General features: G+C 48.1%; 1 protein-coding gene across 1 annotated transcript in view; it reads left to right on the top strand.

The window, feature by feature from the left end:
- Positions 1-16,518, top strand: part of CCNJL (cyclin J like) — a 63,492-nt gene that overhangs the window by 18,228 nt on the left and 28,746 nt on the right. Inside the window, exon 3 of the mRNA XM_020903330.2 lies at positions 11,536-11,749. Within this exon, the coding sequence (XP_020758989.2) occupies positions 11,536-11,749 (214 nt within the window). The remainder of the gene's footprint in view (positions 1-11,535; positions 11,750-16,518) is intronic.

The following is a 16,518-nucleotide window of genomic DNA, read 5'->3' as shown; positions in this document are numbered from 1 at the left end:
CCCCAGGCCTGGCCAGCTCCTCTGATGTCCACGCCAGGATTTGCCACTGACCTGCAGTGTGGCCTGGGCCATTGCACTTCTGAGCCTCAGTCTCCTGGGTTCTGCGAGTGTTAGTGGCAGTTCCCCTGCCTGGGTTCAGTTGTTGGGGGGCATCTCTGTGTAGAGAAGCAATGTCAGAAGGGCACGTAACGAGACTTGTATGGACTCACAGTCATCTCCCAGTGTGGGATTACTGGTGATTTAATGTTCTTAGTACTCATCGTATTTTCTAAAATTTCTATAGTGGTGGTGGTGCTGCTGCTAAGTCGCCTCAGTCGTGTCCGACGCTGTGCGACCCCATAGACAGCAGCCCACCAGGCTCCCCCATCCCTGGGGTTTTCCAGGCAAGAGTACTGGAGTGGGCTGCCATGGCCTTTATTTTATAGATGGTTTCATATAACATTATTTTGGAAGGAAAACACAAGCCTAAATTATCCCATGGAGGCCCCAAAACATAGTGTTAAGAGCACAGAGTCAGAAAGCCCAGATTCAGATATGTCCTTTATTAACTGGATGGCCTTCAGCAGGTTACTTAGCTTCTCTGAGCCATCCTGGTCTGGAGCACCAGGACGCCAATGATCCCCATCTCGTGGGCCTGTTGAAGGATGAGAGGACAAAATGCATGAGACATAGTGTCTGGCTAATGACATATAAGCTTTCAAATTATGTATATGATACATATATATGAAATGGGAGGTTATATAAAACTATTCGTCATAATGAGCAAATCCAGATTCTTATGAAGACCAGAGGAGAGGTATAATCCAGGAGAAAGAGAAAGCTCTGCCCTTGCCTTGGGGTAGTATGTACCTCAGTCTATCTAGTAACAACAGAGGTTATCAAGGAGGAACCCAGGTCTGTGTTTATGGAGGACAGGATGCTGCCAAAGTTATATATGTATTTGTGTGAGATGGGCTTCCCTGGTGGCTTAGCAGTAAAGAATCTGCCTGCAATGAAGGAGTTACTGGAGACACGGGTTCTATCCCTGGGTTGGGAAGACCCCCTGGAGGAGGGCATGGCAACCCACTCCAGTATTCTTGCCTGGAGAATCCCGCCCATAGACAGTGGAGCCTGGCAGTCTACGGTTCCCAGGGTTGCAAAGAGTCGGACACGACTGATGTGGCTGAGCACGCATTCACGGCACATGCGTGAGATGGAACGGGGCAGGCGGGGTTAATCTGGGGCCCAGTCCCCAGGCCCCTCAGGGCAGGGCACCCAGCACCCGGCTGCCTGGGACTTCTGCGGCTGGCGTCTTTGACCTCCTGTGCCCTTCCTAGGCTCCTTAATACCACTGCCACGTGGAGGTTATTACCAGGGGCCATTCTGCAGGTGGAGGCTGTGGTTTCCATCTCAGCAAACTTTTCAGTTAGTCTCTAAGTTTAGAGTTATCAGATTACTAGGCAGTGTGCCAGGGATTTTCACGAGTCTTGCCTTGCAGATGGGCTGGGGTCCCAGCTGCCAGCACCATAAAGCACCGAAAAAGGTGGGTGGGGGTGATAGTGGTCAGTGGATAAATTTAACCCAGAATTTCTCAGAACTGTGAGTTTTGTCTGAACAAATGTTTCTGGTCCCCTAATGGGCTAATATATGATGCTTTTTAGGAAGGAGCGATGTAATAGTGGGCTTCTCTGGTGGCTCAGAGGTAAGAATCTGCCTGCAGTGCAGGAGACCTGCAGGAAGACGCCACTTTGTTCTCTGGGTCAGGAAGATCCCCTGGTGTAGGAAATGGCAACCCACTCCAGTATTCTTGCGTGAAGAATCCCATAGAAAGAGGAGCCTGGTGGGCAACAGTACGTGGGATCACAAAGAGCTGGACACAGCTGAGTGACTGAGCATGCACACACAATGTGGTATGCAGTGTTTCCCAAACTAATGGCCCACAGAATCCTCTTCTTCAGGGGCTGGGGTGTCATGGGACACATGTCAGGAAGCAGTGTTTTTGGAATGACCAAGTATGGAGGGTATGATTTAGATTCTTAAAGCTTCCAGTCCTCTGTGAACACTGACCTGCTTCCTCCTTGGTTACCCTATGTTGCTGCTGGGTAGACTGAGGCACAGGCCACCGCAAGGCAAGGACAGCTTTCTCTTTCCCCTGGAATTCAGCGTCACCCCCAACCCCTAGCCCTACACTGCCAGGCTTTGAGTGGTTAGGATCGCATCACCCACACCCTTACCCCCACACCATCAGGCTTTGAGTAGTTCGAATTGCCCTGCTAGATGGATAGTTTTATTCAACATGAGATCAGGAGTAACTCGTTTTTTTCCTGCCTTTTCATTTCAAGTGTTTACCATTCCCCAAATTTGGAGATTATAAGAACTGAGTATCTCTTTAGTGTCAGGCATTGGTGTCCCAGAGCTGAACAAGACGAACCCAGTCCCTGCCCTCATGATGTCTGCAGTCGGGTGAAGAAGGACAGTGGGTTGATGGATGGAGGAATGGATAGAAAGTCCTGGATGCCCCTGAGTTCTGGCAGCGGCATGCCCTGGGGACACTCTCTTCAGAAGTGACTTTTAAGTTGAGATCGGCAGGAAGAGTGGGTTAATAGGCAATTAGAAAGTAACACAGTGCAAGACACCACGGGGTCAAATGAAGATTTCCTTTCCTCCCATCGTGAGAAACCAGGGGTGACTGGCTGAACTTTCACAGTGCATGTGACCTTCAGAGCCCTCTGAGGTTAGCCTCAAAGTGTGAGCAGAGCCTGAGTGTGAGGAGCACGCTCTGAATTTCCTGCCCATCTGTCCTGCAGCAGCGACAGGCGGGGGTCCCCGCCCAGCTCTCCTGGCTGTGGGCTCTGGGTCTGTCAGCCTGCCCTTGGAGCCGGCCTCACTCCTGTCCCCAGACACATCCGAGCCGAGCACAGGTGGGCAGGGTTTGCCACCTCTGAGTGCCTCAGTGCCGGGGATGAGGTGGGGTCTGGATGCCTGGGCTCCGGGCGGCCCTGCCGCCTCTGTGTGTAACTTGGTTTGGGGCTTCACGTTGGTCATGAATCACTTGGCCCTGGTCTTTCTCGGGGCCCTGCCCCTGTCAGGCAGTCCTCTTTCTGCTTTGGAAGCCTCTGGAAGAGCTCTTGGGCAGGCAGGAGAGTGTTTCTAAAGGACTCCAGCCTGTCTTGACACCCAGCACCTTCCTCTCCTCCAGGATGGCTCCTCTGGGGTTTCTCACCCCAGGACTGTCCCCCAACTATGTTGGTCACCCCCAGAGAAGAGTGCAGGACCAGGTAAAGGAGACCTGGGGGAGAAGGGCAGAGACGGCGCCAGGTGGAGGAAAGTTCCCTCAATTGGTGTTGCTTGGGTTGTACCTGTGTTCATCACAGAACACTCCATTCATTCATCAATACATTCATTCCCTCATTCAGCAGATGTTCATTTGCCCTTAACTGTACCAGATCAATCCCTGGCTTGGGAAGATCCCCTGGAGGAGGGCATGGCAACCACTCCACTATTCTTGCCCAAAAATCCCACAGACAGAGGAGCCTGGTGGGCTACAGTCCATGTGGTCGCAAAGGAATCAGACGCGACTTAGCAACTAAACAATAACAATTGAGATAGCAAAAGCAGGTTTCTGGTGTTTTTTTTAAGGTGGATTCCCACCTACCTGCCCTCCCCAACCCCATCACAACCATCTGTCTTTGTGGCCCCACCTGCTCAAACTGGGCAATCAACCTTCTGGAAGGGCAGAGGAAAGCTCTCCCCATCTGGCTCAGGTGATAAAGGTCTAGGGAGGGAGAGTTTCAGGAAGCCTCTGCCTGCCCCTCCGCCCCGCCCCTTCTCCATGTGGCTTTTGTGCCGGCCACGCTGATGCTGCCCCTGGCCCCACCACGAGCAGGGTCACCCTGCCTGGCCGGTTCCTGCCCCCTTTCCGCCCTCGCCGCAGCTGCCTGCCTGCCTGCCTGCCTGCCAAGTGCCTGCCTAATCCAGGAGCGCTTCCTGAGCCGCCCCTTGCTGGCTGCTCTTTTGTTTCTGGAATTCAGGCGGCTCTGCAGAGGGGCTGGCTTCGTGCACCCAGCTGCTTCGAGCTGCCTCAGGTCAAGAGTGCTCCAGGAGGAATGCGATCCTTAGAGCAAAGCCCTTGTAATGGATGCCTTCCCCCCCACCCCCGGCACCCCCCACCTTTCAATTGGGCTAGGGGAATAATTGGCCAGACTCTCAACTAAACAGGGTAGGCATGCTGGCATCCTGGTTTGTTGTTCCTTTCTCAAAGAATCACCCTGCTCTGAGGTGCTGAGAAGAAGCGAAGGCTCAAGTCCTAATTTCCTTTGGCTCTCGGTCTCTGCATAGCACGTGGAGGCAGGCTGTTTTCTCTGCACCACCACCCCCGTCTCCCCACTCTAGCCCAGCGTAAACCCTCAGGTAGAACGTCTCCTTCAGCAGTACAAATCAGGTTCCTTTGAGAGCCCGACAGAGGCAGATAAGCCCAACTTATCTGAAGGTTGGTTTCCCAGTTTGAGGGAAAGGCAGGCCTAGGTGCTGTTAAGTGCCACACGCTTTACATTATGACAGTGTGACCTCCTTTTCGGGTGAGGACACTGGGGTTCAGAATTCACATGTCCAGGGTTAGTAAATAGTGGAGGTGAGATTCCACCCCAGAACTGCCTAATGTTACAATCCGTGCCAGGCTGTCCCCTTAAATGTGGAGGAGTGTGTTTGGAACAGGGAGGGATATCCTTGTGTTCATTCTTATTTCTTAACTGACTTTGTGTTCTCAGGCAGTTTTAGGTTCACAGCGTATTGAACAGAAGGTACAGAGATGCCCCCTGTACCCCGCCTCCCCTCCGCATCCACAGCCTCCTCCACTATCAACAGCCCCCACCAGAAGGGTCCATTTGTTAACAGTGAACCTACAAATCGTCACTTGAATTCCAGAAACAAAAGAGCAGCCAGTGAGGGGCAGCTCGGGAAGTGCTCCTGTAGTGAACCTACATAAACGCATCACCCCAAGACCACAGTTTACACTGGGGTTCACTCTTGGTGGTGTACGTTCTGTGAGTTTGGGCAAATGTGGAGTGACATGTCTCCACCGTTATAGACCGTACTGAGTAGTTTAACTGCCCTGAAAGTCCTCTGTCCTCCCCGTTCGTCTCTCTCCCACCCAACCTCTGGCAACCACTGATCTTTTTCTTCACTTTCTCTGTAGTTTTTCCTAGTCCAGATTGTCATATAGTTGGAATCATAGTATGTCAGCTTTTCAGATTGCCTTCTTTCACTTAGTAACATGCACGTACATTTCCTCCTTGCCTTCTGATGGATGTTCATTCCTTTTTTTAACTTAGGCAGAGATCTTTTTTTTTTAACGCCTGCCCCTGTGCCAAGCTCTGGGCAGTTGGTATTGGCAGGGTGGATGTGACTCCTGCTCTTTGCAGCTAGAGTTTAGCAGGAAGAGACACGTAAATAAGTAAATATCTGGCCTTAAAGAACTGCATGCTTACAAGGGGCACCTGATTTAGAATGATGAGGGGTCAGAGAAAGCCTCTGTTTGGAAGTGATGATTAAACCTGTGTCTGAGGGACGAGCAGAAAGGGAGCTGGGGAGCATCACGGACAGCTGTTCTCCCTCCTAGAAGCCTGCACACCCTTGAGAACAGCCTTTTCCATGAAGCCCTACCTGCTGACTCCTTCCTGAGCTGTTATTGCCTGCTCCAAAGGTCCATAGCTGTTTTATGTACCGATGGCTTCCTCAGAGAATCTGCTCAAGCCAGTGGGCTCTTTCTGCGGGAGGGTGTGCAGAGGAAAGACATATAGCATCTTGCTTTGAGTTTCTCCTACACAAGGAAAAGTGCAGAGGATGGGAGTGAAGCTCTGTTGGGCTGAGCTAAAACCAGAGAGAAGTCAGGACATTGCATATCTGACTTCTTGTGTTTGGAGCCTTTGAACCGCCTGGATGAGGGCAGTGCAACCCGGGCCAAAGGTCACTTCGCTAATTTCCGGCAGCTGTTGCCTATGGAACACTAAGAATCTGAGATTGTTGTTGCTTCTTGTCAAGAGCCTTAGAACCCTCTGCTTAAAGGAAATACCCAAGTAGGCTGCAAGCTTGTGGGGGATGCCGGAGGGTGGGGAGGGGGTCCTGGTGATAAGAGGGCTGCAGCCGCAAATTGGCTGCTGCTACCAGCTGTCTGGCTATAAGCCAGGGCGAGGCTGACTGAGAGATCTTCCCCTCAAGGCCACTCTGCTCTCAACCCTTCACTGTCATTGCCCTGCTCCAAACCCTTCGCTGGCTCCCATTGCCCACAGGACAGGCGGAATATCTTACATGTTAAGTCCCTTCAGTCGTGTCCAACTGTTTTGCAACCCCATGGACTGTAGCCTGCCAGGTTCCTCCATCCATAGGATTTTCTAGGCAAGAATACTGGAGTGGGTTGCCGTGCCCTTCCCCAAGGGATCTTCCTGACCTGGGGATTGAACCTGTGTCTCTTATGTCTCCTGCATTGGCAGGTGGGTTCTTTACCATCTTAGCAGGACACATAGACTGAGACCCTGTCCACCCTCGCAACCTGCTTTGTTCAAGCTCTCTGGCTTGTCCAAGGGCCCCAGCTTCCCCAGATGGGACACCAGTGTGGCCTTGCAGGTGCTGTGTCTCCAGCTGAACTTCCTTTTCCCCTTCATCTTCAGCAGGTTAGTTCCTAGACGTCCTCCTAGAATTTGACCAGACAGGTCTGAGGTTCCCACTGACTTGCTACTCTACACATGTGGCCACACCGTCCTCTGCGCCCTGGGCAGTCAGTACTCACCACTGCAGTCCCTCCCTTCTTCTCCGCCCCCCCTTCCTTCACTCCTTCGCCATTGAATTCCAGGCATCTGACCATGTTCTTGTCACACCAGGGCAGTGGCAAAACAAGGAGGAGTAAGAGCAGACCCAGACTCGCACCCTCAAGGAGCTCGAAGTCCCGTGGTGGTAGCATGAATCCATCAAACAATGAAGATGGAAGTCAAATCCATTCCTTAAAGAAGTGAAGATTTTGTCCATGATTTTAAAAGTCTACACATAATAAATGCTGGCGAGGATGTGGAGAGAAGGGAACCCTTCTACACTGTTTTGTTGTTTAGTCGCTAAGTCTTTGTGACTCTGTGAACTGTAGCCCACCAGGCTCCTCTGTCCGTGGGAGTTCCCAGGCAAGAAAACTGGAGTGGGTTGACATTTCCTTCTCCAGGGGTATCTTCCTGACCCAAGGATAGAACCCACGTCTCCTGCATTGCAGGTGGATTCTTGACCACTGAACCACTAGGGAATGGAATGTAAATTGGTGCAGCCACTGTGGAAAACAGTATGGACGTTCCCTAAAAAACTAAAAAAATAGAGTTGCCATATCATCCAGCAACCCCAATCTTGGGCATATATCCAGAAAAGATGAAAGTTCTCTCTCTAAAAGATACATGCACACCAGTGTTCATAGCAGCACAATAGCCAAGACTTGGGAGCAACCTAAATGTACATTAACAGATGAATGGATAAAGAAGATGTGGTACATATATACAGCAGATTATTATTCAGCCATTAAAAAAAAAATGAAATAATGCCATTTGCAGCAGCATTATCATGTGACTTACTAAATGAAGTAAGTAAGGTAGAGAAAGACAAATATGTGGTATCACTTATATGTGGAATCTAAAAATAATGCAGATGAATTTATTTATAAAACAGAAACAGACTCACAGACATGAAAAACAAACTTTGTTACAAAAGGGGAAGGGAGCAGTGGATAAATTAGGAATATGGGATTAACAAATGCATATAAAATATTTAAAGAATAAAGATTTACTATATAGCACAGGGAACTGTATTCAATATTTTGTAATAACCTATAGTGGAAAAGCATCTGAAAAAATATGTATGTTAGCTGAATTACTTTGCTGTAACCTGAAATTAACAAAATATTGTGAATCAACTATACTTCAATTTAAAATTGTTTATTAGAAAAGATTTTCTTCATGATTTTAAAAAATAATAAAAGATTGAGGAAAAGGATACATTAAAATTCTTCTAGTCTCAGATCTAATATTTCTTGTTAGTTAAGCCCTGGGGTTTTAGGACTTTGTCACATTCAGTTTCTTCATGTGTAATGTTAGGGACAGGAAATAATTGATCAGGCATTGGGCAGCTTCCATGATCACAGCTTTAGGGCTACTGAGAGAGTGGTGCTGTGGCCTCAGGTTCTGGGGGAATAAATCAGAGAAGACATCCTAGCTTGAAATCTCTACAGGGTTTGCATTCAGAGGGCAGACCTCCCCTCCCTCAGGGAAGACGAGCAGCTTTACTAGGGTCCACAGCTTTCCTCTGCAGTGCTGCATATTTGGAATTCTGCAGTTGCCTTACTCTTTGATGGTCATCTCTTTCCAGCAGGGCCATAAACTCCATTAGAGTGGGTGATGTGCCCATCTAATTTTTTTTATCACAACTTTATTGAGATATCATTCACATACCATAACATTCACCCTTTTGAAGTACATGTTCAGTTGCTTTTAGTGTATTCACAGAGTTGTGCAACCATTGACACTATCTAATTTAAGAACATTTTCATTATTCCTAAAAGAACCCTCATATCCATTAGTAGCTTCCCTCTGCCGTTAACCTTCCCACGTGCCCCCAGCTTCCTGCAATCACTAATCTACTTTCTGTTTGTACAGATTTGTTACCAGAAAGGGGACCCCTTCCAGGGCCCAACAGTGGGCTCTTGTCTAACACTTGGGAGCAAATTGTCTGAGGAGACACATGTCCTTACAAAGCAAGAGACTTTATTGGGAAGGGGCGCCCAGGCAGAGAACAGTGGGATGAGGGGACCCAGGAGGGGGTTCCGTCCTCCTGGGCAGAGGATTCCTCAACCACATGGCTCACAGTCTCAGTTATTGTGGTCATGGCATTAGCTTACCAGGTTGTCTGTGGTCAGTCATCTTGCTCATGCCCACTTTTGTTCTGACTAGGGTCCTTCCTGGTGGTGCCAGGATCTCTCTGCAAGGGAGGGTTTCTGGGAGGTTAGCAGAACATATTATGGCTTGGTGACTCCTTTCTCCTTTCGGCCCCTCCCAAATTTTCCTGGTTAGTTTTCAGTGGCAGCCCTGTCTTCCTTATGGGGACCTTCCTGTTGTGAGACGACTCATGCAAGTGGTTATTACCATGCCTGACCAGGGCAGACAGTTTTGGTCTACAGTTCCCTAATATTTCCCTGTGCTGCGCATTCCATACAAAGGGAGTCTTATGATATGTGGCCTTTTATGACTCGATTTTTTTTCACTTAACATAAAGTTCTCAAGGTTCATCCAAGTTGTAACACGTATCAGTATTTCATTCCTTTTTGTTGAATAATAATATTCCATGGGATGGATATACCATATATTTCCATTCATCAGTTGGTGGACACTTGGGTTGTTTTCATTTTGGGGCTATTATGAATAACGCTGCTATGAACGTTCCAGTACCAGTTTCTGTGTGGTCATCTGTTTCCATTTCTGTTGAGTATACACCAAGGATTGGAATTGCTAGGTCATGCGGTAACTCTTTTACATTTTGAGGAGCTGCCAAATCATTTTCCACAGTGGCTGCACCATTTTTCTTTCCCATCAGCAGTGTATGAGGGTTCCCGTTTGTTCACATTCTCACCAACATGTGTTTATTTTCCATTTTTGTTTTTATAATAGCCATTCTGATAGATGTAAAGTGGTATCTGATTGTGGTTTTGCTTTGCATTTTCCTCAAGATTAGTAATGTTGAGCATCTTTTTGTGTGCTTATTGACAATTTCTATACCTTCTTTGAAGAAATATCTGTTCAATCATTTGCCCTTTTTTAAATTGGGTTGTTGGTCTTTTTATTGATGAGTTGTAAGAGTTCTTTGTATATTCTGAATTAGAGTCTCTTACTGATCTATGATTTCCAAATATTTTCTCCCATCCTGTGGGTTACCTTTTCATCTTCTTGATGGTGTCTTTTGAAAGTTTTAGATTTTGAAGTCTAACTTATGCAGTTTTTTCTTTTTTTTTGGTTCCTTCGGTTTTGTATGTCGTATCAAAGAAACCACTGCCTGACCTAATCATAAAGATTTGCTCCTGTTTGTTTTTTTTTAAGAGTTTCATAGTTTTAATCTTACATTCATGTCTGTGTCTATCTCATTACTGATTATACCCCCTCTGCCTAGAATAATGCCTGATATATAGAAGTTACTTGATACTTATTGAGTGAAATGAATGAATTGGTATGTCTTAAATGAGTGAATGAACAGATATCTTGTCCCAAAGCTATTCACAGCCCCAGGGTTAAAAGAGGGTGTTAGACAGGGGAGGGTCACTGGTCTGTTTTAATCTCATCCCCCAGTTAACCTGCCCTTAGTGAGTGCTCACAGTTCCTTTTCTGCAGTTTTCTTCTTTCTGTTTTTCCTGGATTTTTGCTTCTTTTTTGTTCCCCCTTTTGACAAAATGTTGCTAAGATGTTTCCTGAGTAAACTGTGTCTGGTCTGCTTGCTTAAATGTATGGTAGAGGTATAAGAAAATTTTTTCATTCATCAAAATCTTGAGTGAGATAATTCTCTTGTTGCATTTACTTGTGTTAGACTGATAAATTCAGATGACACAGTAGTGTATAAATCACGAAGGAAGAGTCACCTCCTCAGGGGACATATGACGGCTAGAACTTACTTTTAGAAAAAGTGTGTATATAGAGAAAGAAAAGGTAAGATAACAACTAATGAATCTGGGTGAAGGCTATTTGGAGTTCTCTGTACTCTGGTTTTTATTTTATTAGGCTGGGCCAGGTCTGAGTTGTGGCACTCAGGGTCTCTGATCTTCATTGTGTCATGCAGGATGTTGTAGTTGTGGCCTATGAGATCTTTAGTTGTGGCCTATGAACTCTTAGTTGTGGCGTGTGAAGTCTTAGTTGTGGCGTGTGGGATCTAGTTCCCTGACCAGGGATTGAACCTGGCCCCCCTGCATTGGGAGCGTGGAGTCTTAACCACTGGACCACCAGGGAAGTCCTTGTGCTCAAAATTAACAATTTTTCTTACACTGAATTTTCTTCAAAACAGTGTTGCTCACAATCCCACCCATAGAGGAAATTAAGCCGAGGACCCTGAGAGACTGCTGGGTACTTGGGGCTTTACATCCATTTTTCATTTTATCCTCAGCTGTTGGAAAGGAAGCCAAGGTGAAGGTGGGCTGACCAAGGTCATATAACCTGCTTGAGTGGAAAAACCCGAATTTGGATTTGAGACTCCCAACTTAAGTCCTCCTATGGGTTTTATGGCCTGTGCATCTCAGGCAGTCAACCTTTTGCTGGGAATGACCAGGCTATTACCCTTGCCTCTGTCTTCACGTTCTTGACGCTTCACGAGCCTGTGCTCAGCGAGGATGGGAGGGAGATGGCCCAAGAGTTTCTAGAACAGAGCGACTGCCATGTGGGACTTGAAGGAAAGTGAAGAGGGAATGGAGGGAACTGATGCTCCCTCACCAGCCAGCAGGTGGGCCCTGAGGCTCCCGGGAGGCAGCCCTGACCCCCCCTTCTGCCCTACCTGTTCCAGGAGCTGAAGCTGCCCGCCTTCCGAGCCCACTCCCCGCTCCTGAAGAGCCGCCGGTTCTTCGTCGACATCTTGACCCTGTTGAGCAGCCACTGCCAGCTCTGCCCCGCTGCCCGGCACCTAGCTGTCTACCTGCTGGACCACTTCCTGGATCGCTATGACATCACCACCTCCAAGCAGCTCTACACCGTGGCGGTCTCCTGCCTCCTGCTTGCAAGTACGTGGAACCCGCTTCCTCCCCTGTGCGGTGCCCTCCCGCTCCATGAGCCCACGTGCTCCCAAATTGTTCTACATTTCCGTGGTCTTTATGCATCTTCTGTATTCATCTTTAGCTGAATGCGAAGAAGTGAAGCTGCTCAGTCGTGTCCAGCTCTTTGCGACCCCTCCTCCATCCATGGGATTTCCCAGGCAAGAATACGGAGTGGGTTGCCATTTCCTTCTCCAGGAGATCTTCCTGGCCTAGGAATCAAACCTGGGTCTCCCGCACTACAGGCAGACTCTTTACTGTCTCAGCCACCAGGGAAGCATTTAAAATGTACCAGGCTATAAGGCATAAGGATTTTAGCAACTTGATCTTAAAAGAATCCACATAATGACTCTAGAAGACAGATGTTTGAGTACCTGCATTACACAGAGGCACAGAGAGGTTAAGAAATTTGCCTTGGGTCTATAGCAGATAGGATTTGAGCCCAGAAATGCACGATTCTGGCATCTTAACCCCATCTGGTGTCTTAACCCCATGTTACCTCCTTTCTGACATAGGGCCTCTGAATGTGCTAGGTGGGTGGGTGGGGAACTCTAGCAACCACTGCCCTTAGACGCGTTTAGAAATGTGACTGCTTGTGTGGGGCCCAAGCAGGACCCTTCATATATTTGCCAGGCCTGGGTACAGGCCTCTTTCAATGAGGCCTCACTAAAACACAGTGTGGCTTTGACCATCTGTCTGTCTGCCTAGATAGGAAATGAACATGCTCCTGGTCTGGTTCAAACACAGTCTGCCATACCATGCTGCCACTTTAAAATCACCCCCTGGTTTACCGACAGTCTTAAAAGCACCAGCCATCAGGGTCTTGCCTCTCTGACCTCATGCCCTTCTCCCCTTTCATCCCTGGGTTCCAGCCAGTTCCCCTGCTTCCCTGTCACAGAGCTTTGCATATGCTGTTCCCCTTGCCCAGAGCGCTTCCCATTCTCTTCCCCTGCCCATCTGGTCTTGGTTAGACAGCACTCAGGTCCCACGCTTGCATCCCCAAGAAAGCCTCCACCACTGCCTGCAGAGTGAGTGGGGCATATGTAAAGTGTCTCTGATGTACAGTTCCATAGCGTCGTGGATTTTTAATTAAAACCCACCTCCCCCACTAAGCAGGCTTCCCTGACGGCTCAACTGCAAAGAATCCACCTGCGGTGCAGGAGACGCAGGAGATTCCGGAGATGCTGATTCAGTTCCTGGGTTGGGAAGGTCCCTTGGAGAAGGGAATGGCTACCTACTGCAGTATTCTTGCCTGGAGAATCCCATGGACAGAGGGACCTGCAGCCTACAGTCCATAAGGTAGAAGTCCAGCCTGCAGGCTACAGTCCAAGAGTCGGACAGGACTGAGTGACTGAGCAGCACTTGCCCCTAAGCAGTGAGTTTCAGAGGGAAAAGGAGCACATAGTGAGGCCTCAGGATATAGTATTTGTGGGCTAAAGGAAATGAATGGAGCCAAGGGTTCCTATAGAGTGGGGCGTCTGCACTTCTCCAAGTTGCCCTTAATGCAGAGGAGTGGATACCCCAAAGTGACCAGCTGCAGTCACATTTCCTTGATATCTAATCAGATATTGCCTTTGTCGCTACATTATGTTATTGTCTTATTTTATTACGGGGGGCCCTTGCCCAATCTTTTTGCTTCCCACTGATGCTTCAAGAAGATCATGCCCATTTTCTCCAGTGGCTTTGTCTATCCCTGGCACACTGCTATGAACCCTTCATCACCATCACCCAGTTCCAAACACATGGCATTAGAGTTTTTAACATTCTGCCTTGTTTTCCACCCTGGCACCTGCCACCTGCTGTTATCTATAATCCCTTTGCCAGCTTTGGTTTTACAGCCTTCTGATTTGTAATTTTCTTTACCTTGGGCCAGCTGGCTTTCCCCTGTGATATAGGGGAGCCCGGTTTGCTGGGAGACTGGCCTGCTTGCTAACATCAAAGTCCTGCTTGCTAACTTCAAACATCAGCTCGCAGCTCTCTTTGGTCTTGGGAGGAGCTGTGGGGCTGGCGAGACGTCCCTGTTAGCAGAAGGCAGGAAGGGCGTCGCATTTCGGGGGACCCTCGGGGAGTCTGTGCCGTGGCCTCTGGCTTGCTGCTGTCTGTGATCTGTGGGCTGCTTCGAGGCCCCTGGGGTGGGGAACTTGGATTTCCATGGGGCCACCGAGGCTCCGGCGTCTGTCTGGGGAGCTGGGGTGGGAGGTGTGCACTGGGGACTTCTTTGTGCTGTGGCTGCCATGGCAGAGGGAGGGGGCCTTTCAGACAGAGAGGCGGACCCCCCCCCACACCCACATGTCTGAGGGCGGCAGCCAGCCTCGAGTGGCAGGAACGGATTTTTCAGGACACCTGCCATATGCTCAGAGGCCCCAGGAAAGAAAAGTTTCCATGACAGCCTGAAATCCTATTCATTCCTCCTTCGCCTCTCCCCAGGCCAACTGTCAGCCACAAGGGAGGTCACCTTGCTCAGGAGGTTCTGAGTTCTGCTAATTTGCTAGCAAATAATTAATTCCCAGATAAGAAGGTGACAGTTCTTGGGTTTTTGCAGCTGCTTCCAGGTAAGGGTCTTGCATAGATGAAACCTTCTCACCCACACGCAGTTTCTCTGCTCCCATAAAACAGGAGCTGGTCAAGGAGCCATGTCTCCAGACTGTGGAAGGAGGAAGAAAAGCAAGAGTTTGTGGGCTGTTCCATGGCGGACCAGTGGCAGAGCCGCCCTTTGCCTCTCTGTGATCAAGTGTTATTTATTTATTTTTCATCCCCTGTATTGCTAAGTAGATTCTTAACCACTGGACCACCAGGGAAGTCCCTGTATGACCAAGTTAACTTCACTTCCTTCCTTAACAGAGGAGAGACTCCTGTTGTTGTTCAGTTGCTAAGTCGTGTCCAACTCGTTTGTGACCCCATAGACTAGGCCACCAGTCTCCTTTGTCCATGGGGTTTCCCAGGCAAGCATACTGGAGTGGGATGCCATTTCCTCCTTCAGGGGATCTTCCTGACGCAGGGATCAAACTCATGTCTCCTGCCTTGGCAGGCAGATTCTTTACCACTGAGCCACCAGGATAGCCTGGAGAGACTCCTTCTGGAAGTATCATCTAGGTATAAGTGTACCACAGATTGAATAGAGCCACTGTCTTCTGTAGTCTTCCATCTTATATAGCACCCCTCCCCAGCTGTCCTTTGGTTGTTGTTGTTGTTTAATTGACAACACAGAAACCCCACCACCTGCAGGTGAGTTGGCTTTGACGGTGCCACATAATCATCGTCCTAATGGGGTGGCTACATTGTTTACTGGTCCCTTTCTCCACGCCCAGCCCTATGCCAGCCTCTTCATACACACATCACTTGGAAGCTTCGCAACCAGCCCGTGTAGTCATGCTGTCATCTGCCCATTCTGTAGGTTCAGAGAGGCCCAAAGTCACACAGTTTGGAATTTTGCTTTATTTTTTTAAATTGAGGTCAAATTCATATCACAACATAGAATCTACCGTTTTAACCGCTGTAAAGTGTCCAGTTCTGTGGCATTTAGTTCACATACTGCTGTTGCACAGCCATCAGCTCTCTCTGGTTCCAGAACATGTCCATCATCCAGAAAGGTGCCCATGTACCCCGTGAAGCAGTCAGTTCCCATTCCTTCCCATCCCCAGCCCCTGGGAACCACCAGTCCGTTTTGTGTCTGTCTAGAGTTGGCCTATTCTGGATATTGCCTATGGAAAGGAATCATACACTATGTGACCTTTTTATGTCTAATTTCTTTTACTTTAAGTTTTTAAGATTCATCCATGTTGTAGCATGTAGCAGTACTTCAGTACCTCATTCCTTGTTATGGCTGTATGGATACATACAGCCTTGTATGGATGGACCACAATTTGTTTATCCATTCACATATTGATGGACATTTGGGTGGTTTGCACCTTTTGGCTGCTAGGATTAGTGCTGCTGTGAACATTTGAGCACCAATTTTGTTTGAACATTTATTTTCAATTCTTTTGGGTATCAACGTCAGAGTGGAATTGCTGCCCATATGTGGTTATTCTGTGTTGAACTTTTTGAAGGAAGCTTGGAGTTTTGCCTTTGCCTGGTTATTGCCATTCAGAGATGAATATGTGCTGAGCCCTTATCCCCAGGATATGGACCAGGGAAGGAGAGAAAGGAGAGAGGGAGGGAAAGAAAACCAGAAAGGCAGGAGGCATGACCAGTGGCATTTTGCTGGGATGGCAAGGCCTTAAATGTAGTATAAGATCTTACAATGATGATATAAAAAGTATGAGATGCAGTAAGTCTCCGACATATGAATGAGTTCCATTTTGAGAGTGCATTCATAAGTCCAACTTGTTCGTAAGTCCAACAAAGTTAGCCTGGGTACCTGACTAACACAATCTGCTATGCAGTACTCTACTATAATAAGTTTGTAATACTTTTCATACAAACAACACATAAAAACAAAAGCAAAAAATAAAACATTTTTAATCTTGCAGTACAGTACCTTGAAAAGTACAGTAGTACAGTACAACACTGGCATACAGGGGCTGGTATCGATTGAACAGGTAAGCAGTGTTACTCACTGCAGGAGGGAGAGGAGAGGGGAGACGGCAGAGCTGAAGGATCAGTAGCAATAGGAGACAGAGAGCAAGCTGCAGTTTCACTTACTCCTGACATTGACGGAACAAACATTTGCATCTTTGAATGTTCGAAACTTGAAGGTTCATATGTAGGAGGCTTTATACATACATATATATATATAT

Source organism: Odocoileus virginianus, chromosome 3 (assembly GCF_023699985.2).
Source record: "Odocoileus virginianus isolate 20LAN1187 ecotype Illinois chromosome 3, Ovbor_1.2, whole genome shotgun sequence".
NCBI lineage: Eukaryota > Metazoa > Chordata > Mammalia > Artiodactyla > Cervidae > Odocoileus > Odocoileus virginianus.
Note: the sequence above shows the minus strand (reverse complement) of the source record. Positions and strands in the feature narration are given on the sequence as shown.